Genomic DNA, 24,361 nt, shown 5'->3' on the forward strand with positions numbered 1-24,361 from the left:
CTGGTTTCTTTGTGACGTCACAATTCCATTCAAGGTGTACATAATAGCAGGCCACTTCCTGATTAGCTGTGTCGTTTGTGACGTCACTCTTAGACACTTCATTAAGTACGCCATAACTGTCCACGGCTAATAACAATCCATTGCGTAAAAATGACACGGGAACCAAAGAATGCAAATGTGTGCTTCAAATGTTTCAAAAATAGCTTTTAAACCTACCACATACAGGTCTCTCAACAAAGCAGGATGGATTCATTGTCACTTTCTTTCTATATTACAAGGACACCTGTTACACAAACCATCCTGCAAAAACAATAATACAAGAGTTTTCTCTTCGAGAACTGACTGGATGACTTTTGGCACCAATCGAGTGCGGTACGGTCCGACATGCCTTTGACGTGGCTTTAAATTGTGCCACGAAAACAGTCACTGCGTTGTCTGCGTTTTTCTGGGACAAACTCCAACGTGGAAAAAAAAGAAAAAAAAAAAGAGCAAAAACTGTGTTGAAACACGAGGCCTTCATGTTCTGTCGCGAACATTGTCGCTCAGGAAAATGATGTTGTCTGAGAAAACAAGAGGCAACTTTTTAGCCAAGTATGCAAGATGGGCTTTCGCTGGCGGTTTGCCAAACCTGCGATGATGGTCGTGGCCTGGCGTCTCACTTGGTTCTTGTCCACATACTCGCCGTAATCCAGCTTCCCTTCCACAAGAATCCTGGCCCTAGGAGATGCAACTTGTGGAGTAAATGGCAGAGAACGGTTTAGATTAGTTGTCACTACAAAGCAGTTGTCCATACCCTTTTTTGATGTACTGGTAGGCTACATCCCTTAAACCGGGTTTGAAGACGGACACTCGGTGCCACGTTGTCTTTTGGCTTATGTCGCCTGGAGTGTCAAAACAAAAACGGAATGAAAATGCGTCTTTGTTTTACAGGAAATATAACAAATTTGAGGACTAGACTTCAGATGAAATATTTTAAGGATTGACTGATTTTCTGCATTCATTATTTAGCATGTGTGGCAGCACCCTCTAGTGGCCATTTAGAGAAGGTCACGCCAGTCTGATACCAAGTAACAGCACTGGTTACCTGATGGGCTGTTCTCGCCCTCCCCCGAACGCCACATTTCGTTGGTGGCCATGGAGAAGATGGTGACGGGGTTGCGGCCCTCCACTTGTCTCATCACAGGCTCCTGGCCCACTCGGCCCAGTAGTTGGACACGATTGATTGCTACCGGAGAGATAGAAACCAATGGAATCAGGTTCCTTTCAGATTCAAACAGAAATGAAAGAATGACTTCTACTCACATCTCTCCAAAATGAGGCTGGAGTCAGTGGTGTTGTTTCTAATCAGCTGCCTGAACACCTGCAAAACGTTTCAGAAGATCAGCTCTTCATTTAAAACATTACAAATGTAATTCATTGATGTGTGTGAAATATGCAATTGCTACAAATGTGTCCAGTCATTTGAGATCACATTGTACACAATTTTTCTCAGGGCGGATGTTGGGGTGCTGTCCCACCTGTGTTGAAGATCTCCTCAACATATTCATGATGCTTCACTTTTAGATGTTAAACCTGCAAAGAGAAAATGTGTAAGCGCAATATTCTAACGAGAAGCCCGCCCCCCGTAGTCTACCGCCATTGAATGAAAACCAAATATTATAAAGGAACCTAACTATCGCATTTTACAACCCTACTAGTAATGCGGGTTATTTTTAAGTTGTGTAGAACACAAAACGTATTGAAAAGCGACTAGTGTAAGTTGGAAACTTACCGAGGTAACCTCACGCTTCCGAGTCCGTCAGCGAAGAAATTCCCCCGACCGAAAAGGTGGCGACTAAAGTTCCGCTCCCACAATTTTTTTTTACATCATTATGTGACAGCTAATGGCCTTCACTCTCATGTTATTCTACACCATTAACTTTGTTTTCTATTTTATTCCCTACAATTTTTTGGTGTTTGATGTAAAAAAAAAAAATCAACCGATTCTCACCGTTCCAATATTCCAACCTCAACAAATAATTCGGACCCAGGCCTACCATTATTCCCTTTCGTAGCAAAGTCAAATATTTTGACCTGAATATGTGTGCATGCTTCATGTTGCAATTGCGCAATTTTGATGTTTTCAATTTCAACATGTCCCCAGCAGGTGGCGCATCACTAACATCTGGGAGGAGCTGTTGGTAGTGGGATGCGGACTACTCCAAGGAAAACTCCCACGCCTCAGAATTTCTCCTGTGCTCACACACACAGACACACACAAACTTCCAGAAGGAGACATACAGACAGGAGCCGTCAAGACTTCGGACAAGCTGTCAGAGCTCCGAAATGTCGCTCGTCATCCACATTTGGACGACTCTGGGTGAGTTTTATGAGAAAAATATTAGTGTCAGCTCAGTCAGGAGAAGCTCACGTTTTGTTCATTGCTGCCAAACAAGGAAACAACAACATGGCTCTTAATAGAAACCACATGCCAGCAATTACTCACTTTTCCTCGTCTTGACAGTAGCCGGGATGTTCGGGAGCTTAAGTTGAATTCCAAGTGAGCCCCAAGTGTGTGATGATGATGTTGAGGAGGTTCTCTCTGCTGCTTGTAGCGGTGCTGTGGTGTCCCGCCTGGACGCAGGCACCCGACTTATCGGACGGGTGCACGGAAGGAAGCTGCTACCCGGCCACAGGTGACCTACTGATCGGCCGGGCCCACAAGCTGAACGCCTCGTCCACCTGCGGCCTGGGCGGAGGCGAAACCTTCTGCATCGTGGGACACTTGGAGGTGAGGCGATCCGGACGGATGGATCATCTTGACGCTTTGTTACTGTGTCGAGCAGTTGCAACCTCATAAAACTATGACGAGAATTCTGTGCTGGGGAACTCTTGCGGGAAGTTGATTTATCTTTTTCGCACTTTCAGGACAGTAATACAGATCAGGATGCCTACGTGGGCGCGGGCTGTAGTGACGAGTGGGAGCGCAGACATTCTCGCGCCGACAATCAAAAGCTCTATGCGATGACACAAATGTCGGCCTGTATCGGTCAAAGCGGCCCTGGCGGCTTTTTTGCTCGGGTGAAAGGCGTCCTTATTAAGTCTCTCACGCGGACACGCGCTGTGGGGTGTCTTTGTGCCTCGGGATGAGCGCAGCCTTCAAGTATGCGCGATAAATAAGAGCAGGAAGGCCTCGGAGTCTCGTCACACAACCATAAACGCACAAGTGCGGCCTCGTGTGGATCGGGCTGACCTGAGGTGGTAAACATTGAATGAATTATGAGCGGTTGTGGCGCGTTTGTACCTTTCCAATATGGCTGCCGCGCGTGGTTTGCTTTCATTGGGAATTGATTAGATGTCCAATTTCACACTTTGTTTAGGAGTTGCCTTCGTGTTAGCAAAAGGTACCTCGCAAATTCTTTTTCACATCTCCACTCAGGAGGAGACCAACTGCTTTGTGTGCGACTCCAGGCGCCCGTACGACAAGGACTTCAACCCGCTGAGCCACACCATCGAGCACGTGGTCACCACCTACGGCCCCAACCGCCTCAAGACGTGGTGGCAGTCGCAAAACGGTGAGTCTGCCTTCCCGTGAGAAGATGGCCAATGGCAGCTGATCAATCCATCAATCATAAAGGGGGTCGCCAATGTGTGGGAACGGATGTGGGATTTACGCTGCATGTCTAAAGGAGGAATCCCCTCTTCTGTTTTTTTGTGTGTGTGGGGGGGGGGGGGGGAGAAGGAAGCTCAGCAGCCAGCGCAGCAGATGGCCAAGAATCAGCAGGAAGCCGCGTATGCCGATATCGTGCTGTGCTTTGGGATTTCCTCATTCCCTATTATTTTGAAAAAAGCTGCAAATAGTGGTTGCATTTTGTAAACCAACGTCATCATGGTCGAGCCCCCTCGACGGAGGCACTTAATCACTCTGACGTGTTTAGATTTGGAAGCGCAGATGTGTTGGACGTCTTTCAAGGGTGTTAATGTGCAGCTGCGTTGCCGCGTCATCCTTCATTTCCTGCGTGCAGGTGTGGAGAACGTGACCATCAAGTTGGACCTGGAAGCCGAGTTCCATTTCACGCATCTCATCATGACTTTTAAGGTGGCGCTACTCGCACGCACGTTTAGGCGCGTTATCATCAGTCAGGGTGATGGCGGCCAGCTGCCCGTGACATCGCCCGACGTTCCGATTGTTTACTGGTGTGCTTTTGCCGCCTACCTCCAGACGTTCCGGCCGTCCGCCATGGTGATCGAGCGTTCCATGGATTTTGGGAAGACGTGGCAGGTGTACCGCTACTTTGCCTACGATTGCCGGTCGGCGTTCCCCGGCGTGTCCCCGGGTCCCATGCTCAAGGTGGACGACATCGTCTGCGACTCGCACTACTCCGACATCGAACCCTCCACCGAGGGAGAGGTATGTTCAATCAAACCAGGTCAAATAAACACGTGATGTCAGCGGAGGAACCCGACGAATGTTTACTTACCTCCACCAGGTGATCTTCCGGGTGCTGGACCCCGCCTTTGAGATTGACGACCCGTACAGCTTGAGGATTCAGAGTAAGATGTTCTTGAGATGCGCTGACCCCAGTGGGGAGCAGGCCGCTTCCTGCTAAGCCCCTCCAGGAAGGGATCGGAAAATGCTAGTAAAATGCAGTCTGGGAAATGAGGTCAGACGGGAAGAAAACGCCGGGAAGGAATTTCGCACGTGGAGGCGGATATGTCCGTGTACACAAGACTTTTTCCCCCAGTCAGAACAATCTTTGTCCATAGCGATTCACTCAGTCAACATGACAACGTGTAACTTGGTCCGTGGGTTTTCATTCAGACATGCTGAAGATCACCAACCTGCGTGTCAACTTCCTGAAGCTGCACACGCTGGGAGACAACCTGCTGGACAAGCGAGAGGAGGTGACACAGAAGTACTACTACGCCGTCTACGACATGGTGGTCCGGGGCAACTGCTTCTGCTACGGACACGCCTCCGAATGCGCCCCCATCGAGGGAGCGCCGACTGGGGCCGAGGGAATGGTAGGCCTGGCCTCGCCCCGGCGCCGAGAACGTCTTCTGACGAGTGCCATGTGTAGGTTCACGGGCGTTGCGTGTGCACCCACAACACAGAGGGCCTGAACTGCCAGCGATGCCAGAACTTCCATCACGATCTCCCCTGGAGGCCCGCCGAGGGCCGCAACGCTCACGCTTGCAAGAGTAAGACTAACCTCCAAGAACTTTCCCCCAAAACCCGGACACACCCTCTGCGGGCTCTCCCCAGGGTGCGAGTGTAACCGCCACTCGGGTTCCTGCCACTTCGACATGGCCGTCTACATGACGACGGGTAACGTCAGCGGCGGCGTGTGCGACGACTGTCAGCACAACACGGTGGGGCGCCAGTGCGAGCAGTGCGGCCCCTTCTTCTATCAGCACCCCAACCGAGACCTGCGGGACCCCAACGTCTGCGAGCGTAGGTTCAAAAAGCCCCACGTGACTTCTTGAAGTCATCTCTGATCAGAACTTTCTCCACAGCTTGTAACTGTGACCCGGTGGGATCCCTGGAAGGGGGGCTTTGTGACGCCAGGACCGACGTAGGGGCCGGACTCATCTCGGGCCAATGTCGCTGCAAAGCCCACGTTGAGGGGATCCGCTGCGACCACTGCAGACATGGACACTACGGACTGGGAAAGGGACCGGACGGATGCCTGGGTAGGAACGCCATTTCGTTGCATGGATTTAAATATTGGGACTTCCTGGCCAAACAGGAAGTAAAGACAATCTGTCCTACTCCAAAGAGCGAACTTTCTATGACTTGAAATGTTTTCCCATTCTGACTTTTACACACGAGTGATAGACTTTGCGCCTTGACAGCCTGTTCCTGCAGCCCACTGGGAACGCTGCCGGGAAGCAACTCCTGCGACCCCGACTCAGGAAGGTGCTTCTGCAAGCGACTGGTCACCGGACACGAATGCGACCAGTGTCTGGTAGGAACTCTCGGTCTGTCACCCGCCTTCTTATCCTAACTAACATGCGCTCAACCTCAGCCACAACACTGGGGTCTATCCAATGACATGGATGGATGTAGACCATGTGACTGCGACAAGGGAGGGGCCCTCAACAATAAGTATGTTTGTTTATTCTTAGTTACAGTGGTTCAAATATGTTTAAAAAAAAAAATCCCTGGTTGTAAAATTCCTCAGCTGCGACCCGGGGTCCGGACAGTGCGAATGCAGGGAGCACATGTTCGGCCGGCGCTGCAACCAACTGGAGTCCGGTTACTACTTCATCGCTTTGGATCACTACACCTACGAAGCCGAAGAAGCCATACTCGGACCCGTGAGCGCAGCGCCGCCCCTCCGACCTCGCGTAGGAAGATGTTTTTAAAAAAAAATGCCTGACTGACAGGGTGTGTCGGCGGTCCATCGACCGTACCCTCTGGATCGCACCCCCACGTGGACCGGGATGGGTTTTGCCAACGTACCAGAGGGAGGCTCTTTAGAGTTTATCATAGACAACATCCCGGACTCCATGGACTACGATGTTCTCATCCGCTACGAGCCGCAGGTTAGCTTCGAATTTCTTTGACCTACTTTTTTTAAATCAACGAGTGACCAAGAAGCGACGTTCGACGATAGCTTCCGGAGGAGTGGGAGCAGGTGGACTTCCGAGTCGAGCGTCCCGTTTTCAACCCTCCCGACTACTCCGCCCACTGCGGCGGTTCCATCGGCGATGGCGACGAGCAGTACGTCTCTCTGTCGCCCGGCTCGAGGTAATTCAAGGCGAGGGTCCGTCTCAAATTTCAAAATGCTCCTCCACCTGACCGTGCCTTTCCCGCAGACACGTGTTATTGCCCACGTCCGTTTGTTTCGAGAAGGGACAGAACTACACCGTCCACCTCAGCCTGCCGCTCTACTCGTCCTACAGCGACACGCAGAACCCCTACACGCTCGTCGATTCTGTCGGTATCATCGAAAGCGTAGATTGAGACACGTCGCGGGACCTTTAGTTATGCCTCCCCTGTTCTGTTTTCCCGCGTAGCTGGTACTGATGCCCCGAGTCCGGGAGCTGGAAATATTCCTGGGCACAGAGGGCGAAGTAGCGTGGGAAACGTTCCAGCGCTACCGTTGCTTGGAAAGCAGTCAGAGCGTGGTCAAGAGCCCAATGACGGACATCTGCAACGAATACATTTTCAGCGTCTCGGCGTTGCTGCACAAAGGGGCCATGCGTACGTTCCACCCCAAACCTTTTCAAATCAAGTCACCTCAGTCAATGATCTTCACTCTGTTTTGTTTCCCAGCATGCCAGTGTGACCCGCAAGGTTCCGTCAGCTCCGTGTGCGAACCCCACGGAGGCCAATGTCAATGCCGACCCAAGGTGATCGGCAGGAACTGCGACCACTGCGCCCCTGCCACCTTCCTCTTCAGTCCGTCCGGATGCAGGCGTAAGTGTGTTGCCAGAAGTCTGGGAGGTTCTCCTGCTTGCCGGTTTGTTGACATTTTACGGTTTCTGGCTGCAGTCTGCGAATGTGACCCTCGAGGATCCATCGGCGCACTTTGCCACCAATCGACCGGACAGTGCACCTGCGTTCCCGGGGCCACTGGGCGCCAATGCACTCACTGTCTGCCGGGATTTTGGGGATTCCCTCATTGCAGACCGTGCCAATGTAACGGTCACAGCGAAGTCTGCCACCCCGAGACGGGAGAGTGTCAAGGCTGCCGAGACCTAACCGCCGGGCACTACTGCGAGAGGTAGGTCGTGCCTTTTCCCCCCCGAATCTCATTTGATTGTGGCTTTAACCTCGCAGATGTCTGGACGGTTACCACGGTGACCCTGAGCTGGGATCCGGCAGCCACTGTCGACCCTGTTTGTGCCCCGACGGCCCCGGTTCGGCGCGTCAGTTTGCCGACAGCTGCTACCTAGAAGCCGATACAAACGCGCTGGTGTGCGTGTGCAGCTCCGGCTACAAAGGTGCCGCAATTCGGGACATCTATTTTTGTGTGATTTGCTGCCGGAAAGCTTCGTCCGTAATTTCCTCTTTTGGCTTCCTTCAGGTGCCAGGTGCGACGAGTGTGCCCCAGGTCACTTCGGCAACCCGCTGTTGCCCGGCGGGCGTTGCTTGGCGTGCCAGTGCAACGGTAACATTAACACGCAAGACCCCGGCTCCTGCGACGTCCGCACGGGCTCGTGTCTCAAGTGTCTGTACCACACGGACGGCTACGCCTGCCAGCACTGCAAAAACGGCTACTACGGCAATGCTGCCACTCAAAGCTGCAGAAGTGAGTGGAGTCATTTACACTTCCTTTCGGTGAGGTCAAATTCTCATCGAGCTTGACCCGGGTTTGTCTCGCAGAGTGCATGTGCCAGCCGACGGGCACGGCGCCGCACGCGTGTTCCTCGCCGGATGAGTGCCGGTGCGACCAGCACAGTGGCCAATGCGCCTGCCTGCCCAACGTGGTGGGTCAGAACTGCGAGCGCTGCGCGGAGGACACGTGGAACATGGCGAGCGGGACCGGCTGCCAGGCTTGCGATTGCGACCCGCTCCATTCATTTGGCTCCTCTTGCGATGAGGTCAGTCGTGATGAGAATCAGTGACGGTCAAGTAGCGCGGTGACCGATGTTCTCATGTTCCGAGTCCAGCTGGTTGGAAATTGCCGCTCTGGCTTTGTACTGCCGTGTTTCTCTCAAACACACATATCGTGGGAACACAAGGCAGCACAAACATCAAAAATCTTTCTTGGTAATGGCTGTCTGCCATCAGAGGAAGGAAGTCCCGCAAATAATCCACAGTACAAAGGTTCATTGTGGTCTGTGTGTTGTTGCAAAGACATTTTTTTGTTCTATCTTGTAAAAGTTTGCTTTGACTTGTAGGTGACGGGACGGTGCTCGTGTAAACCGGGTTTTGGTGGCAGGACGTGTCGGGAATGCAGGGAGCTCTTCTGGGGGGATCCGGAAGTCAAATGTCACGGTATGACAAGAACGATCCCACGTCGTATTCTCCAGCATCTTCGGTCTATTTTCAACCAAAAGTTGTTGACAGACTTAAAGCCTCACTTGCGCCCCCTTGAGGAGGAAAGAAGTCTCATGAGACAGATTGCTGGCTTTGGGAATGACCGACCTTGTGTTCCTTGCTCATGAGAACCAGATGTTCTACAACTCCCAGGTTTTTTTTTTTTTCTTTAGCCAGGAATCCTTAAGCATTCACACTACAAGCTTTGCGGCAGCTGTTAAATCTCCGAGGCGGACCGCAGATGCCTAAGTGGGAGAAGTCATCACCAGACAGTTTAAGCCCCCACAGCTGAGAAGTGTTGGCTGCCAAAGTCTCCAACTTGTCCGTCCATTGCGATTTACGAGCGCCTCCGCCCCCGCATACGTTCCAAACCTATTTCACCTCAAATGCCTTTGGTCGGAGCAGAAGGGGCCGGCATTCCCTCACTCTTGCTTGTGAGGTAGTTGTGACCCCCGAGGTCAGGATGAGGTCGTTTGTTTACAGGAAAAGCTGAAAGTCCATTCCCTTCCCCGAGGAGACCTCTCCATGACATTTGTCTTTGTCTTCCTTTCTCGCAGCTTGTGACTGCGACATCCGCGGGATTTCCAGCCAGCAATGTGACCGCGTGAGCGGACACTGCACATGCGTGGAGAGCGTGGCGGGTCCGCGGTGTGACAAATGCGCCAGGGGTTACCAAGGAGACTTCCCAGACTGCCAACCTTGTCATCAATGCTTTGGCACCTGGGACGGGGTGGTTGAGGAGCTGAGTAACCAAACGCGGCGACTGGAGGCGAAGGTGACCGAGCTTCAGACCAGTGGTGTAACAGCCCCTTATAAAGACTTAGTGAGCAGCCTGGAGAGCAACATCAAGGCAGTCAAGGAGATTGTGGAGACAAACCCTGCGGCAATGAAGCTGGAAGAGATCCAGGACCTGATGCACCAGATTACGTATGTCCACAAACACATTTCATATCCGTTGAGTCCTTTAACTGAGGTCTCCTCCTCCTCAGTGGGGTCATGTCCTACGTGGACGGGAAGCTCAACACATCAGAGGAGACCTTAAATGTCCTCCAAAGTGACGCCAACGTCACCGACACCAACTTGGATGAGCTGACGGAGCGGGCAAACGGGTTGGAGCGCCGTGTTCAGGAGCTCAGACAGCAGGTGTATGATGCCAAGAACGCCAACTTCCAGGGTGAAGATTCCACTTCATTCAACACTTGAACTTGTCCACACATTCCCTTGATGTGCTCCTGTTCTAAAAAAAAAAAAATAGGTGCCACGGACACCATCTTAGAGGCAAAGGAGGAGTCGCTGAGAGCGGAAATCCGAGTCAATGCCTCCAGCAGCGATCGCGGGAGCTCCGTGGAGCAGTCGGCGGCGCTTCGGAAGGTGACTGAGGAGAAGCTGAGTAGCGGTCACAAGGACTTTGACCGCAAGCAACAGCGAAACACTCAGAAGCTGGACAAGCTCAAGAGCGATCTGGAGAAACTGGATATGGCACCTCTCAGCGAGAAGGTGAGAAGAACTCAAGAGGGTCGTCAGAGACAAGTCGCTCATTCGTCTTTTTGAAGATGTGCGGCGGTGCGGCCGAAGGCGACGAGTGCGCCGGATCTCCTTGCGGCGGCTTGGGCTGCGAGGATGGCGGCTCCCGGTGCGGCGGCAGAGGATGCGGAGGTCTCGTCGTCACCTCCGGAAATGCTCTCAAGTCAGCCAAGGAGCTGGACGAGGAAATCCTGGCAGCCATGCGAGAGGTGAACAAGCTCTCCAGGATGGTGAGTACACACGTCAGCAGGATGTCACACTTTTGGCTGCGGACGATTCTGGAAGGCGAGCGTTTGGTTCCAGGTGTGGGAGGCTAGCAATCGAGCGAGGGAGGCCAAAGTCAACGCTCAGCAGGTGCTGATCAAATCCAACCAGAGCAAAGAGCGAGTGGAGCAGAGCAACGAGCAACTGCGCGGCCTCATTAAAGACATACGGGACCTTCTCACCGGTGAGTAATGCCGCTTCGGCATCAAGCGAAAGCAAAACTTCTCGCTCGTGGTTCGCCGCGCAGACGACAAGGCCAACGCATCAGTCATCGAGGCGGTGGCCAACGAGGTCTTAGCCCTGGAGATGCCCACGTCCAGCGAGCAGCTGCAGGAACTGACCAGGGAAATCAAGGAGAAGGTCAACGTTCTGACCGACGTGGAGAGCATCCTCAGCCAGAGCGCAAATGACATGAAAGCTGCGGAGAAGCTCTTGAAGCAGGCCGAGGCCGCCAAGTAAGAAGAGCTCCAACCTCAAGTCGTCTGAACGAGACATTAAACTGCTCGTTTGTCCCCCAGCAAAGACGCGTCAGACCTGAAGGAGCGCTCGGAAACAGTGAAGATGGCGCTGGATGAGACTGAGCGTGCTCAGAACCTCGCCCTGGGTGCCATCCAACTGGCCCGGAAGAACACAGAGGGAACTCTGGACCTTCTACTTTCCGTGAGCGTCATTTGTGTCGGAAGTGGCGGCCGCACGTTTCGGTCGTGACGTACGCGCACGTGCTTCCAGGTGGACACGGAGACGGCCGCGTCGGAGCAGCGTCTGAGCAACACCACGGGGCGGCTGCTGCAGCTGGAGCTGGAGGTGGGCTTCCTACGACAGAACGAGCTGGAGGTCAACAGCGTGGCGGAGACCGCCGATCACGTCAGCCAACGTGCCGCAAAGGCGGCCGACGAGGCCCAGCAGGTGCAAACGCGCCACCCGACACGTTAAAGTCTCTCGGTGCGTGACGCCCCATTTTGCGCCTGTGAAGGAGTTTGACGCAGAGGTGAAGGACAAACTGCAGCAGGTGGAGGACCTACTGGAGGACAAAGGGGAGTCGGTGCTGCAGGCGAGGAGACGAGCGGACGAGCTGCAGCGGGAGGCCAGGGAACTGCTGGCTCAGAGCAGCGTCAAGCTGAAGACACTACAAGGTATGTTTGTCGTCACGCTCGCAGACTTCACAAAGGTTCACCGCGTTGTGCTCACAGAGCTGGAGAGATCCTACGCCGACAACCAACAAATCCTGGAAGCGAAAGCCACAGAGCTGGCCGAGTTGGAGGAGGGCGCCCGGCGCATCCTGGACGACATCAGCCGCAAGGTGATGCTGTTCAGCACCTGCCTGTGAGAGGAGCCAGCACGAGTCGACATCCCGTCCATCGTGAGAGGGAAACCACTAGACGCCAAACGGACCTCATTTGAGCATACACCACTTACACAAAGTTAGGGATATTGGACTTTGGGGTGACATTTCAAACACTTGCTGTTCGTTCAAGAACAAGTCCTGAAACACTGAACATTCAAATGAAGGTCAATTATTATTATTTTTTTTAATCTGTTTTAGCTCGAAGCACAATTTTGTGAGTAAATAGAGCAACAAGTACAATATTAGATTACTGACAAAATATTTTTAAGTCTCTTGGAATAACTTTGTGGAATCTCTACTTAACCCAAAACATTTATTTCCTGTTCAAGCAAAATAAAAAGTATACATTTTTGCTCCTAATCACATTGTCATGAAAATACTGGGGTTGGCTTCCCCTTTCAAATCAACTATTGGGGATGTTTTGAAAATAAACTTTGAGCCACAAGCACTTTGGCAGCAGTGTTTATTCCTCTTTTAACTAGATCATAGAAAAATGTTTACATCTCACATTCTCAAACTAACTGCCGTTTGTGGACACGTCCCGCAAGATGGCATTGCCAACAGAAGCTCAATATCGCCACCGTGGACATCCCCGCCCCTACTTGCGGCTGCCCGGCCAGCAAGGAGGCGGGGCTCCCTCGGCGGGCGCCCAGCTGGGCACGGTGAGCAGTTGGCCGCCGTTCAATTGCTCGTTGACGCGCAGCTGGCAGCCGTCCTGCAGCATGCGCAGCGCCACACGGGCGATGTTGCGCGAGTCGTCCAGACCCGAGTGGGGGCGACCTTCGTACTGCAGGCCCAGATTGTCCAGCATGGTGCTCAACTTGGTCTGCGTGCGCGGCACCTTTAGGCGAGGAAAACGGCCAGTTTGGGGCTTGACTTCCTCTCGAAAGCACCAAGAGGAGGCACCCGGACGGGAGGGAGGGGAAAGTGCTTTTTTTTTTTATCCGTAGCAAAAGCGGGAGGGAGGGGAAAGTGCTTTTTTTTTGTTGTTGTTGTTTTAACCGTAGCAAAACATGTTAACTGAGGACATAAATTAAGTATTTGGTCATGGATGTGTCGCCCTCTGCTGGCTTTTTAGCTGATTTTGGCAGTAAAATTATTTTGCATGTAATTATTTTGAGGACTTTTTGTTTTTTTATATGCATTTTAACCTTTAAAATGTATCTTGCCACTTACTGTCAACTAAAAATGAGCTTGCACGTGCTCCACTATTCTTAATAGTTTGTCCCCAGTGGAGGTCTATGCTAAAATGCAAAATTCTAACCTTGTAGAAGTTGCCGTAGGACTTGCGGATGTTGATCCACTTCCTGGCAAACTTTGGGTATCGGAGCTGGCTGACGCGGCACTGGATGTTGAGGAACTTGCTCATGTCCCACGCGCTGCGCAAGGTAGTAAAATGATGTCAGGCTTCCAACCAGCTTGGGCAAAATGAGAAGAAGAGTGCCACTCACCCATCCGTGAGGAAAGTGTATTTGTACTTGGTGCCTAGCTCCCGCTCCGCGAGCCACTTCACAACGTGCTTCAGGACCGCCGGGAACGGCTTGGCCGCGTCTACCTTGTCCTGAGGCGTCAAAACACAATTGATATCAATTTAATCTTCACTGATTAGATACGGGCTCACTCATTTATCACAAAGCTTTGAAATGCAGATTTAATAATTTTGCAATTATTTGTTTTGGAAAACTCTGTTTCAATGTTCAGCTGGCACATTGAGAAGATTGGAGAAAAAAAAAAAAAATTACCTGTGTAATTCCCGTGAGGTTCACACAGAAGTCTGACAGCGTTGGGTACAACTGGGGTTTGACGTATTCCTGAAACGTTCCCACCTGAGGGGATGAAAAGACGTACTTAGGCATTGAGTGCTGGAGTAAAGTTATACATCTAGTTTTAGAATTTATCTTACAATCTCCAAGGTGCGCGTGCTGATGAGCACCATGGGGAACTCAATGATTTCGTGCAGGAAGTCCGGCGGGTTGTCCTCCTCGCACGTGGCCTCAAAGTCCACCACGCAGATGTAGTCGTAGGGGAAGCCTCCAGGGTCGGAGTCGGCCGCCGACTGCGTCAGCTTCTGCTTCTTGTAGTGGCTCTTCAGTCGCTTCTTCATCACGTCCTTTACGCCTCTGCCCAAAGTGATGCGAGGTTGACGTGAGCGGCACTTCTTCCGGGGAGATGCCGTCAGTCGCTTGTTCCTACCTGGTGTCCAGCTTGAGCTGAGACAACTTGGCACGCAGCTCCTCCTTGGACATGCGGTTGATGTGACCGTTGGCCAAGGCGATCTCCTTGTACACGGGGTGGCTAAAGTTGCTGTTGGATGCCTGAGGAGGACCTTCTCCTCCTTTGGGACATTTGGTGCTGTCAGGCTTCACCAAAAGAAGTACAAACACAATCAGTCAACTAGTAATTTCATCGTGACGGTACAGGGTTTTTTCCTGCAGAGCAGACATCAGCTAACGTCATAAAAATGGTTCTTCTCTGGTTAGACAAGTTTGGTGTCATTTTTTAACTACAATTGCGCTTTCACTCCCTCCTAAATTATTCTAAATTGTTTCTTAAAACAGGAACATCTGATTTTTCAGGAAAATACCTTACACCTTTTGGTTTTTAGCTTGTAGGACATGTCTTGTAAAATAATAATTTTCTTAAACTACATGAAACGTGAAAGAACAAAAATGGTCGGTGTGAGCAAAACGTCACTGAGACCCAAACACCTGACGTGTTATATATTTTCTCTCCACGTATTTCTATTTTAGTGACTAAAGCACAGCACAAGCAGCATCGACTTCAAAGTCCTCTATTTGAATTTTTGCTAAATCTAGCAGTGGTCTCGGCTTTGTTCCTCCCTTAAAGTTGTGGTATTGTTTCTACATTAAACTGACAGACATTATTGATATAAATACATCTCGGTTTGTTAAATGTAAGAAAGTAGCGGACGTTACCAACCTTCTCGTCATTGTCTCCGTTTGACTTTACGTTCACGTCCTTGCCGTGAATATTTTCCTTGTGCTCCTCCATTTGTGTTCATAAGCAAAAATAAGTAATATTGATAAAAACAAGCAAAATTGGCGTCAATTAGCTAACATTACAACATAGCTAACTGAGGACGAAAGTGGTCAAAACCCACTATCGACACTCGCCGCAACTAAAATTATTTTAAAAGTATAAATGATGCGTAAACATAGCGTTCGCGCTGTAACAACAGTTGCTGTCTGTGAACAAGGCTGGAATAAATTTTCTTTCAACTTTTTTTCATTTTATTGACTTCCGGTTTGGCGTTCTAACAGACGAGAAACAGTGCCGTCTTGTGGTGTGGATGACATAGTGTCCCTCATTTACACAGAATCCAGAAATATTACTTGAATTGCTCCCTTTATTCCCCTCAAAAAGTGCTTAATTAAATCATTGAAATGTATGTATTCATTTTTTATAACTTGTAGTTGCTTCATCTGTCCTCCAGGAGCCAGTCGTGCACATTAGCAGGACAAGATGAAAGGAAGGAAGAAAAACAGAGAAGGGAGGGAAGAAAGCTGCAGAAAATTGTGTGAATAATGCATGTGTGGCCAGCCCCATGAATGATGGATGATGCATGAAAACTATTTGCTCTCTTTTTTTTCATTGGGAGACAAACCATGCTTGTATTAAAGGGCACATGTTGTCATTTTATTTTTTTCAATTCCTAATAATGCTTGCAGTGCACGTTACCAAAAATACATCAAATACATTTAACAAAAAACATACATTTCCTCATAAAAAAAAAGACATGCTGTAGGTTACCAATAGAGACAGAAAAAAATGACAACCTTTTGTGACAATGTGGCTGAAAAAAAAAACCCTCAACTGCCTTCTTCAAATCCCACATATTTTCTTATTATTTGGCTTTAAAAGGGGACAAAATCAAGGCGCCTATTTGTTTCTTCACAGTGATATTTGGTGCAAACACGGCAGTCCACCTCCATTATTCAGGTCACACTCGAGTTGCAACTCAAGTTTTTAAGTGGTGAACTTGGAATTACTGAAGCGGCACCACTTTACAAGAAACGTCCTCCCCCGAGTTGCTCCTTTGGGCATTCGTTGTACAGTCTTCAAGTCGAGTGGTTAAAAAAAAAAAACAGCCTAGAAGGAATTATTCCGAAACAATTGGGAATGCTTTGAACCGTGCTTAATTAATCGCAGCACAAAACATCAACAAAGGCAGTTGATAGACTGAGAAACACTCTCAAATGTGTCAAATTGACACAACGGGCTTAAGGAACATTTGGAGCATTTGGGTAACATTCACCGCCACTCTTGCGCATTATCGTTTTGAAGTGTCTTAAGCCGGCAAGATGCATGGCATCGTATCAATGGCGCGCCAAAGACGTCACAGTCGCTCCAAGGCGCAGGGCAAATGTTCCCAGTTCTTCCACAGCAGCGCCAACAGGGACACGGCCGCGCAGGTGAGCGCCAGGCGGAGTCGGCTGCGCAGGAGCGGGGCGGCGAACTTGGCCGCCGTGGACACGCACACCAGGATGACGGTGGCGAAGGCCAGCATGATGTTGATGCACTTGCCCAGCAGCACCTTGGCGTCGGCGCTCTCCAGCTGCACCGTTTGCTGCTGCTGCTGCTGCAGCTCCAGCTTGGACACGCGCGTCTGGCACGACTCCAGCACCTCCTGAACGGGCACGCCATCACCGTTTGCCGAGCCGGGCGGACGGGCAGGCGCCCTTACCTGGATGTCCCTGGCCCTCTCGTAGGCCTGGTAGGCCACCTTCTCCTCGATGCTGGCCAGCTCCTGCTTCAAGTTGCCCGTCTCGTGCTGGTGGAGCTCCGTCAGGTCGTTCAGCTGGTCCTCCAGGCGCTCGTACCTGACGCCCAAAACCCACAGACAGCGCTCAAGGGGAAATCCAGGGTTAAGCCGCAGCTCTGTTTAGCTTGTGGCTTGCGTGCAGTAGTCACCTGTAGCGCTCCTCCTGCAGCACCTGAGTGAAGTATCCGTAGTCACGCTTGAATTGCGCGTTGAGCGCCTCGATGTCGTGCCCCAGCCGCGTCTGCGAATCGCGGATGTCCCGGACCATCTCCAGGATCTCTGCCAGCCGGCCGCCGCTAACGGGGTTGCCGTTGGAGTCGGCGGAGGCCGAGGTGCCGGAGGAGCACTCGTCGTCGCTGTGGTACTTGGTGGGCTTGGCCACGGTGGTGGCGCTGCCGCCCAGGCCGCGGCCGCCGGCCTCGCCCCGCAGCCCCGGGCCGGCCTCCATGCTCTTGAGATGCGTGATGTTGTCGGCGCTGCCGTACTTGTTGCGGATGAGGTTGGCGAAGCCGCGAGACTTGTTGAAGAAGAACGGCGGCGAGAGCGACACGCCCGGCCCGATGGTCTTGACCTTGTCCAGCGCGAGGTGGCACACCGAGTGAGGCAGGCCGCCCTCCTTGCCGTGCCCCCCCGACGCGTCCCGGGCGTCGTTCTTGTGGCCGTGCTTGCCGTTGGCTTCGCCGTCCCTGGCGCGGCGGTGGTACTGCTCCAGCTTCCTCTGCAGCCTGGCGATGGAGTGCGCCGACTTCTGGTTCTTCTTCTCAAACACCTGGCGGATGCGAACCATCTGTGGTGGCAAAAAAGCAGAATGGGTCTCGAAGTCTCCACCGCGCCTATCTCCGAGTTTATTTTCCCCACCTGCTGCTTGTCGGCGTTGTTGACCAGCTTCAGGTACTCTGCCACGTTTTGGTCCCGGGCCGTCTGTTCCACCTTGATCTGCTCCGTCACCTAAAGCGGCGCAAAGTGAGACAAACGTTGTGCTTTGCCGCCATTTTGCAGCGCCGCTGACCTTGACAATCTTCTGCTGCAGGCTGTCGATGCCCAGCGCCCCCTTGTTGAAGTCCAGGCCCACGCCGTCCACCACGTCCAGGTTGGACTCGGAGCCGCCGCGCCGCATGGGCACCGGGATGCTGAGGACATCGCAGCCGCTATGCTCCGCCTGGACACCAAAGTCAACGTTAGCTAACAAGGGAGCCATGTCGTTGTCGCTGATCCACAGATGTTTGGGTTTTTTTTTTTTTCAAAACTAAGCACGACGTCAAGTGAACAGTTAATTCAGTGCATTAGTTGACGCATCGCTCTACTCCCGGGACAAATATGGAAATTTAACACTGGACTTCAGCAGCCTTTAATCCATCATACTGCCGGTTTTGCCAAGGACTCTCTGTCTGAGTGTGTGTGTGTGTGTGTGTGCTTGTCACACACACAAACTGATGCGGTTCCATGAATATAAACGGGGCCAAGGCATCACACAGATAACCTGCAGCAGCTTCATTTCCCCATAATGGACACTCAAAGCAGTCTAACATAATGTGTGTTTTGGTGCTAATGGCCCTTTTAGGGAAGTGAGCTCCGTTGCTAACGTGGCGCTGGAGGAAACCACGCAGCTCAGCTGGCTCACTTCATTAAGCAACGCAAAAAAAAAAAAAAACACATCCACGGCAGTGCCAAAAAAAAGGCGACAGATAGAAGAAGCTCTTCTCTTAAATGTGTGCACATAAAAATGTCAACGTCTAAATTAAGGCTGCATTGAAATTCGGAGCACGTTCGCATACACAACGAGGCAAACAGTTGGGAACGTTGCTAAAGTTCACTCGCAAAGGGAAAAGGACATGTTAAGGTGAAATGCAAAATGAGGCCCTAGGGCTTCGGAGAAGAACATCCTGGAGGGCGTGGGTCAAACGCACACACACACAGACAACATACAAGAAAAGTTTCAAGGCCTCGCTTCGGGTTTCTATGCTAAAAAGAAAATATGATGCAAACAAATAAAAATAATAATGATAAAAAAAAAACCGTGATAATCCCTCCTCTTCTCTACTCTTGTAATCCCAACAGTTTAATCTCCAAAAGATTACCCGGCAAGTCTTTTGGGAAAAAAAGGGATCTGATACGCTGAGACTTTGGCATCAAAGCGTCCGGGATGTTTTTGGAAGGACAATGCATCTCACCTCAGTTCTTGGAAGAACACCAAGATGTCGTAAAAAAAACAAAAAACACAAAGAGGAAGTTTCATACACACATTTTTCCTCTTCCTAACAGTTTGGATCATCCCACGGAGGCCATTTTGAGATCAAATTTGTGCTTCCAACACCGACGCTGAATCAGATGTGTGTGTATGACAAACGTACGAGTGTACGTGTCACTCTCACTTTAACAGGGAGATTATTTGCGGCTGGTTTAATCCACAGCGTGTTACTCACACACCCGACACGGCTGCCAGTGGTGCGTGCGCGTCGGGATTAGCTCGCATTATTTTGCTAATCCGTCGTCGTCGTCGAACCCGCGTACGGTCACCGTGCCGACGCGGCGTCCGTCCGCCGCTAGCCTGGAAAAACATAATACCGGTTGCCATGACAACAGAGATGACTGAAGAGAGGCAGCGGTGAGGCCGTCAGTGGCAATCATTCTGTTTTTTGTTTTTTTGTTTTGCTTCTCAGTACAGAAAAGCGCAAAGTGTGACGTCGGTCTAAACAAGCTCCTCGGGTTTGACGTCAGAAAATGAGATTTCCTTCCACCCCATTATGAATTAGAATGGGGAAAAAAATTCAACAGTCTGTGCGTCTGTAGCGCTCGCCTTGGCCACCTGAGGGCAGTATACAATAAATGGACACCTGGTAACTCAGTAAATTGCAGTAATATTCGTCGTTTTTTTTCCTCAATCCGCGGTCAAAATCGTGCATTTGATTCCCGAAACACAAAATTTGAGCATTTATCGAACAATATTGAAAAACGCACGATACAAAAATCCTTTTTGGAACGATTAGCGAGTAGGCAATAAGTGGATGAGGCCGAACGCAGCGTGCTTAATTGGATGTCGTGTCCAAATGTCAAAGGGAACCTCTGGCCTCCAAAATGTAATCAAGTATTCAGCGTGAGATGGAGCGTTACAATCGCATCTTCGGGACTTGTCGACATGGAAAACCGCCGCTTAGTAAATGAGACGCCCTTAGAGCCAACGTGTCCGAGCATGACAGCGCAAAGTATCACTCGAACGTTCCCGGAGGAGCTCATCTGGTTGGAAACGAGAGCGGGACCATGTTTGGCTCGGGAACACTCATCTCTCGTAGTAGTGACCTTTAAATGGAGGACCACTCGAGGTCAGCGTGCATGTCAACAAAGCCCAGCATCAACCCGAGGGAAAACAACATTCAGTAAAGAAACGATTTGAGTCATACGGTGAACACTGGACAAACCTGTTCCACTCTGCCTGCATTATCAGCCTATAAACAACCTCCATGACAGCAAGTCGAGTTCATACTGTATAATTGCATTCTCAAGCGGCAACAGTTCATATAGGGATGGAAATGAGTGACACGGCCAAAGTCTTATTTGCAGCCGACGCGCATCATTCATCCACGATTAAAAAAAAAAATTAAAACATTTTTTTTCAATGAGGTCTGGCGCGGTAAGTGGTGGCACGTTTCCAAGAGTAGATGACAGATGTTTGTGGTTCCACTAAAGTGTTGCTTAGCAATGTGTCACAGATAGTTTGTTTAAATTTCATGGCCATTTTTATTCCGTAGCAGAATCGCTTGTTGCTGCCAAGTAGGTGACAAGTTACCTGATTTGTTTTCATCACCGTGGCGTGCAAATGTGCAATACAGCTTGTGACATTGTGCAATTGCCATCGAATATTGATGAGTTACAAAGTGCAATTCAATCAAGTATCGATAAGACAGGAGGAACAACATTGACACGTTTACCATTTTAGCGTCGACGGGGTAACCGCAGCCCGACTTGTGGTAAACTTTTCCCCGCAACTGCTCCACCGGTTCCGGACATATTCCCGGCTCGACTGGGTTCCAGTCTTCGCCTCGAAAGTAATCCGTTAGTGGCTATAAAACGATAACATCGCCGGTTCCGAGACACCGGACTGCACCACAACACACTACATCGACTCCTCCAGGGACGATGGTGAGTTTCGCTCACCGTGGCAGCCCGGCACCACTGACACGTTCGAAACGCCGCCAGCAACTCGTCAAACGACTGAGAGGCTGTTGAGCACCGCCCGCCTCGTCTAAGACGAGGAGGCGTGGCTTGGCGCAATAAACACATATCGAGCGCGCCCAAAAACATTTCGCATCAAGTAATTACATTAAAAAAACAATAAATAACATTAAATATTGGTAAAATTGATATTTCAACAATTTATTTTAATGATCATAAATCAATTTAATTTGTATTACTTAAATTCATTATGAATGAAAAATCCAATGTGGTCCTTTAATTATTATTATTACTACTTAAAATCATGATGAATGAAAAATCCAATGTGGTCCTGAACACAAAGGTTTGCACAAATTTAACGTCGGGCTGCTTTACCGCAGCAGGCGTTGTGTCATCAATCATTCAAACATGGGAGCCCTACAATAATGAAACTAATTAGTCCTGTTAGTGTAACGTGATCTCTCAGGGCCCACTCTTGGTTAATTATTCATCTAATCTGGCCATTTTGTCACCTGAAGTATGTGGAAAAAGCCGACTGAAGGGCTAGGTCGTACTTCTGAAGCGAACTTTGACCCCAATCGCCATGTCCACCTTAGGAGGATATGGATCGACATGACAAGTGCCGGCGCTGACGACACGGAGTCCCGTGAGGGCTTTGCCTGAGGCCTCGAGCTCCATTATTGGAGTCGGGCTGATGAAACTGTTAAGTGTGCTTGTGTGTACGCGTTGATGGATGGCCTCCCAGCTCTGATCAATACTAATAACTTCACACACTTTCAGTCCATTTCAGCCACGTATCGATTAGCGTGATCCATACACGTGTGTAAAACAGAGACAAGGGAGATGTTTAATTGTTATTCATTGCGGACGTAATTATGCCTCTTGTCGATGTCACATGTGCGTCAAGAGCAAGCAGAGATGTAAGCTCCCCACATGACACCATTGTTCTTCTCTGCGAGCGCTCCTGTTTGTGTTCTTTACGGACTTCCTGGCCGACTTCCCGTCTAGCGGACGCTGATAGCGGGGCGGGCCGAGGGCGACGAGCGAGACCCTTCTGGGCTGGAATGTTGGAGGGAGGATGCAACCTTATGGGAGCGTCCCACAATGTTTAGGAGAATGTTCCCGTGGGATCTGGGACATTTGAATAGGGTTAATGACTTGCACCAGGGAGGAGCGCACGACGATGTTGAGGTCGCTCGTTGCTTAGGTCACGTTCGGTTTGAGAATCGCTTGATATGATGTGATGCCGCGTGCGGAGGAAGTGACAGACGGGAGACAGATGGCGAAAGGTCGACCGAGTGACACAACCTCCTCGCTCACAGAGGCTTCGAGGAAGGAGCCAGTGAATCTTTGCTACTTTTTTAATACAAGCATCCATCATGTCGCTCGGCGACACTTGACGCGTGTCCTGAGGGGAACGCGCGACGCTGCTTATCCATTCGTGAGCTTTCTCATCTGCACCTCGCCCACAAATGACAATGTGAGCATTTTGTTTTGGTGCCTGGGCTCCCCCCCCCCCAACGATCCCTTCTTTTGTGCCTTCCTGGCAGGGGAACTAAATCACCGGGCGGCATGAATGGAGCCAGCAGGGCCGGAGAACATCTCGCGGCGTCTCTGGATAAAATGAAGGCGGGGCCGGGCCTCCAGCAGATGCGGCGCTGTCGGCGCATATCACACGCTGACACGTTGGCCTTTTACACAGCTTTTTGGACTCAATTGTGGCACGCAGATGGAGCCATTAAACCTAGCGGTGAACATCTGCGGCTCGCTGCGCGACAAGACCTCCTCCGAGGCCGAGCGCCACCTTCGGAAAACAATCTCCGCCCGCGCACAGAATCCCAAAATGGTCATAAAGTCTATTGAAAAGATGTTAGTTGCTTTCAGCGCACACGTGGGCGTCTTTTATGCGTCACCTGGCACACACACTCACGGTGCCCGTGACCTTTCAGGCCTTTTGTCTTGGTTTGAGTGTTTTGAAGTTTTCGCGAGGCTAAAGGACAACAGCGGTGCCCTGAAACGGCCCACGCTGGCTGCCGTTATCAGGAAAAGAGAAAAGCGAGGCAACGATAAGGATAATTCATTGCGCTGGCAAATATGCGAATGAGTTACATCTGTTAGCTTTCAGGAGCGTCACAAAATTAAATCGACTCTCATTACGCAGGGTACATGAGGTCCATTTGTGATGGGTTTACATTTATGGTGAAAAACATCTTGACTTATAATTAGAATCAGTGCGTGTGTTTCGAATGCTCATTAATGAGGAAGTGGTGGGGGGGGGGCTTCTGTCTGGTTTCCATGGTGACAAATTGAGTATGGCATGCGTAATGAAGATGAGGGGTCTACGGAATCTATTTACTTCACGACCAGCTTCATCATCCACAAGGCCCTCATCATGGAGGGGCGTGTCTAATCAGCGTGTTTCATGCTAATTGCTAATATTGCTAGCATGGCAACAAGATTGCAACTGTGGCACCATGAAAAAATTTATTTGAGGTCATCTCCTTTTTTCAGCATGTCCTTGTTGGGGGCGGCGGCGGTGGGAAAACAGGAAGTGCCCCATTAAACCGGAGCAGTTACACAACATTTGTCGCTCTTTTTTTTTTTTTTTTTAACTTCCGTTTACTTGCATGAACCCACATAAATGTAACCGTAGCAGGTTGTGTTTCCAACTAGAAGCGTGGACTGCACTCTTCCGTGCATCAAAGTTGCCAAGCAAGATAAAAAGTGACTCAATGTAAAATTGACACGGATTTTAAAACATGCATTTGCCCCAGGCATAGCAACACAACTGCTATTATTCTACGATTTACAAAACACACACAATGTCAATGCACGTGACGTCTCTTCGTGTGTGTTTTTTAACTTAGCAATCATAAAAAAGGTGTGGCTGCCCGCCCGCCCGCCTTTGCTCCTTTTGACATTCTTCAAGCGTGACACAAGCAAGCAAAGGTCAGCAGCGGTTCTGAGCGTCACCCCAAACGTGGCGGTACTTGTCTACGAGCCGCGAGCACCACCGCAACTCGTATCAAACCATCTTGATATTTTCCATAGAAGACAGACTCAGTCAAGAGTCAACAAAACAACACTACCTCTGTCACGAAGATGAGCGGCAAGGCGCTGTGATTCTTCCTCATGGACTCAAAGTGACAAATGGCTTGAAATCCCCCCACCCCTCTCTCACCGGGGCCCTTTCGACACTCTTATTGTGAAAAGCGTTACTTCTTGCGTCAGCACCCGCCTGAGCGTCAGCGCGCACGCTCCCAGGGCTTCAACAGCCGGCCAGACCTTACAAGGAAAGCGCCGG

General features: G+C 50.5%; 4 protein-coding genes across 7 annotated transcripts; 1 reads left to right on the top strand and 3 right to left on the bottom strand.

Annotated features, from left to right (window-relative positions):
* Window positions 1–189: 189 nt before the first annotated feature.
* Window positions 190–2,305, bottom strand: ssbp1 (single-stranded DNA binding protein 1). 2 transcript variants are annotated; one of them, XM_085901759.1, is made up of 7 exons: window positions 2,163–2,305; window positions 1,518–1,572; window positions 1,303–1,360; window positions 1,085–1,225; window positions 794–881; window positions 629–717; window positions 190–560 (listed from the first exon to the last, which is right to left on the bottom strand). In XM_085901759.1, the coding sequence occupies exons 2-7, from the start codon at window positions 1,545–1,547 to the stop codon at window positions 517–519; spliced, it is 450 nt and encodes a 149-aa protein (XP_085757885.1). In that variant the 5' UTR covers window positions 1,548–1,572; window positions 2,163–2,305; the 3' UTR covers window positions 190–516. The 2 variants fall into 2 exon arrangements, with proteins under 2 accessions (XP_085757885.1, XP_085757884.1); XM_085901758.1 differs by lacking the exon at window positions 2,163–2,305 and adding an exon at window positions 1,772–2,115.
* On the top strand, window positions 2,150–12,552 carry LOC147040382 (laminin subunit beta-1-like). Of its 2 annotated transcripts, XM_085901755.1 has the most exons (33): window positions 2,150–2,359; window positions 2,595–2,770; window positions 3,419–3,554; window positions 4,005–4,078; window positions 4,202–4,390; window positions 4,470–4,533; window positions 4,802–5,004; window positions 5,061–5,181; window positions 5,246–5,434; window positions 5,497–5,673; window positions 5,836–5,948; window positions 6,009–6,088; window positions 6,165–6,300; window positions 6,370–6,528; window positions 6,600–6,733; window positions 6,802–6,922; window positions 7,003–7,189; window positions 7,262–7,405; window positions 7,481–7,712; window positions 7,769–7,932; window positions 8,016–8,240; window positions 8,315–8,532; window positions 8,833–8,929; window positions 9,529–9,898; window positions 9,961–10,145; window positions 10,227–10,468; window positions 10,525–10,725; window positions 10,799–10,943; window positions 11,007–11,214; window positions 11,278–11,419; window positions 11,489–11,665; window positions 11,733–11,892; window positions 11,950–12,552. In XM_085901755.1, the coding sequence occupies exons 1-33, from the start codon at window positions 2,326–2,328 to the stop codon at window positions 12,084–12,086; spliced, it is 5,340 nt and encodes a 1,779-aa protein (XP_085757881.1). In that variant the 5' UTR covers window positions 2,150–2,325; the 3' UTR covers window positions 12,087–12,552. The 2 variants fall into 2 exon arrangements, with proteins under 2 accessions (XP_085757881.1, XP_085757880.1); XM_085901754.1 differs by lacking the exon at window positions 2,150–2,359 and having other exon boundaries at window positions 2,553–2,770.
* Window positions 3,794–15,341, bottom strand: eri1 (exoribonuclease 1). The gene is made up of 7 exons (XM_085901757.1): window positions 15,045–15,341; window positions 14,298–14,464; window positions 14,008–14,224; window positions 13,847–13,930; window positions 13,556–13,665; window positions 13,369–13,483; window positions 3,794–12,945 (listed from the first exon to the last, which is right to left on the bottom strand). Exons 1-7 carry the CDS (start codon window positions 15,114–15,116, stop codon window positions 12,703–12,705), a joined length of 1,008 nt encoding a protein of 335 aa, XP_085757883.1. The 5' UTR covers window positions 15,117–15,341; the 3' UTR covers window positions 3,794–12,702.
* Window positions 15,342–15,745: 404 nt separating this feature from the next.
* On the bottom strand, window positions 15,746–24,319 carry LOC147040384 (transmembrane and coiled-coil domain protein 3-like). 2 transcript variants are annotated; one of them, XM_085902820.1, is made up of 6 exons: window positions 24,147–24,319; window positions 17,897–18,046; window positions 17,746–17,835; window positions 17,037–17,674; window positions 16,810–16,945; window positions 15,746–16,752 (listed from the first exon to the last, which is right to left on the bottom strand). In XM_085902820.1, the coding sequence occupies exons 1-6, from the start codon at window positions 24,189–24,191 to the stop codon at window positions 16,462–16,464; spliced, it is 1,350 nt and encodes a 449-aa protein (XP_085758946.1). In that variant the 5' UTR covers window positions 24,192–24,319; the 3' UTR covers window positions 15,746–16,461. The 2 variants fall into 2 exon arrangements, with proteins under 2 accessions (XP_085758946.1, XP_085758948.1); XM_085902822.1 differs by lacking the exon at window positions 24,147–24,319 and adding an exon at window positions 20,814–21,082.
* Window positions 24,320–24,361: the final 42 nt, after the last annotated feature.

This window comes from Syngnathus leptorhynchus, chromosome 21, assembly GCF_054491065.1.
Source record: "Syngnathus leptorhynchus isolate UIUO chromosome 21, UIUO_Slep, whole genome shotgun sequence".
Lineage (NCBI taxonomy): Eukaryota > Metazoa > Chordata > Actinopteri > Syngnathiformes > Syngnathidae > Syngnathus > Syngnathus leptorhynchus.

Bases quoted from the DNA above. Each gene is read 5' to 3' on its own strand.
- ssbp1 (XM_085901759.1), bottom strand. From the start codon at position 1,547: ATGAATATGTTGAGGAGATCTTCAACACAG. The intron at 1,361-1,517 runs GTGGGACAGCAC...AACGTTTTGCAG, and splicing joins TGAGGAGATCTTCAACACAG to GTGTTCAGGCAGCTGATTAG. The intron at 882-1,084 runs GTAACCAGTGCT...TTGACACTCCAG, and splicing joins GGGCGAGAACAGCCCATCAG to GCGACATAAGCCAAAAGACA.
- eri1 (XM_085901757.1), bottom strand. From the start codon at position 15,116: ATGGAGGAGCACAAGGAAAATATTCACGGCAAGGACGTGAACGTAAAG. The intron at 13,931-14,007 runs GTAAGATAAATT...TCATCCCCTCAG, and splicing joins GCACGCGCACCTTGGAGATT to GTGGGAACGTTTCAGGAATA. The intron at 12,946-13,368 runs GTTAGAATTTTG...CCTCGCCTAAAG, and splicing joins CCTACGGCAACTTCTACAAG to GTGCCGCGCACGCAGACCAA.
- LOC147040382 (XM_085901754.1), top strand. From the start codon at position 2,558: ATGATGATGTTGAGGAGGTTCTCTCTGCTGCTTGTAGCGGTGCTGTGG. The intron at 5,674-5,835 runs GTAGGAACGCCA...GCGCCTTGACAG, and splicing joins GGGACCGGACGGATGCCTGG to CCTGTTCCTGCAGCCCACTG. The intron at 10,146-10,226 runs GTGAAGATTCCA...AAAAAAAAATAG, and splicing joins CAAGAACGCCAACTTCCAGG to GTGCCACGGACACCATCTTA.
- LOC147040384 (XM_085902820.1), bottom strand. From the start codon at position 24,191: ATGAGGAAGAATCACAGCGCCTTGCCGCTCATCTTCGTGACAGAG. The intron at 17,836-17,896 runs GTCAGCGGCGCT...GCGCCGCTTTAG, and splicing joins TGCAGCAGAAGATTGTCAAG to GTGACGGAGCAGATCAAGGT. The intron at 16,753-16,809 runs GTAAGGGCGCCT...GTGCCCGTTCAG, and splicing joins AGAGGGCCAGGGACATCCAG to GAGGTGCTGGAGTCGTGCCA.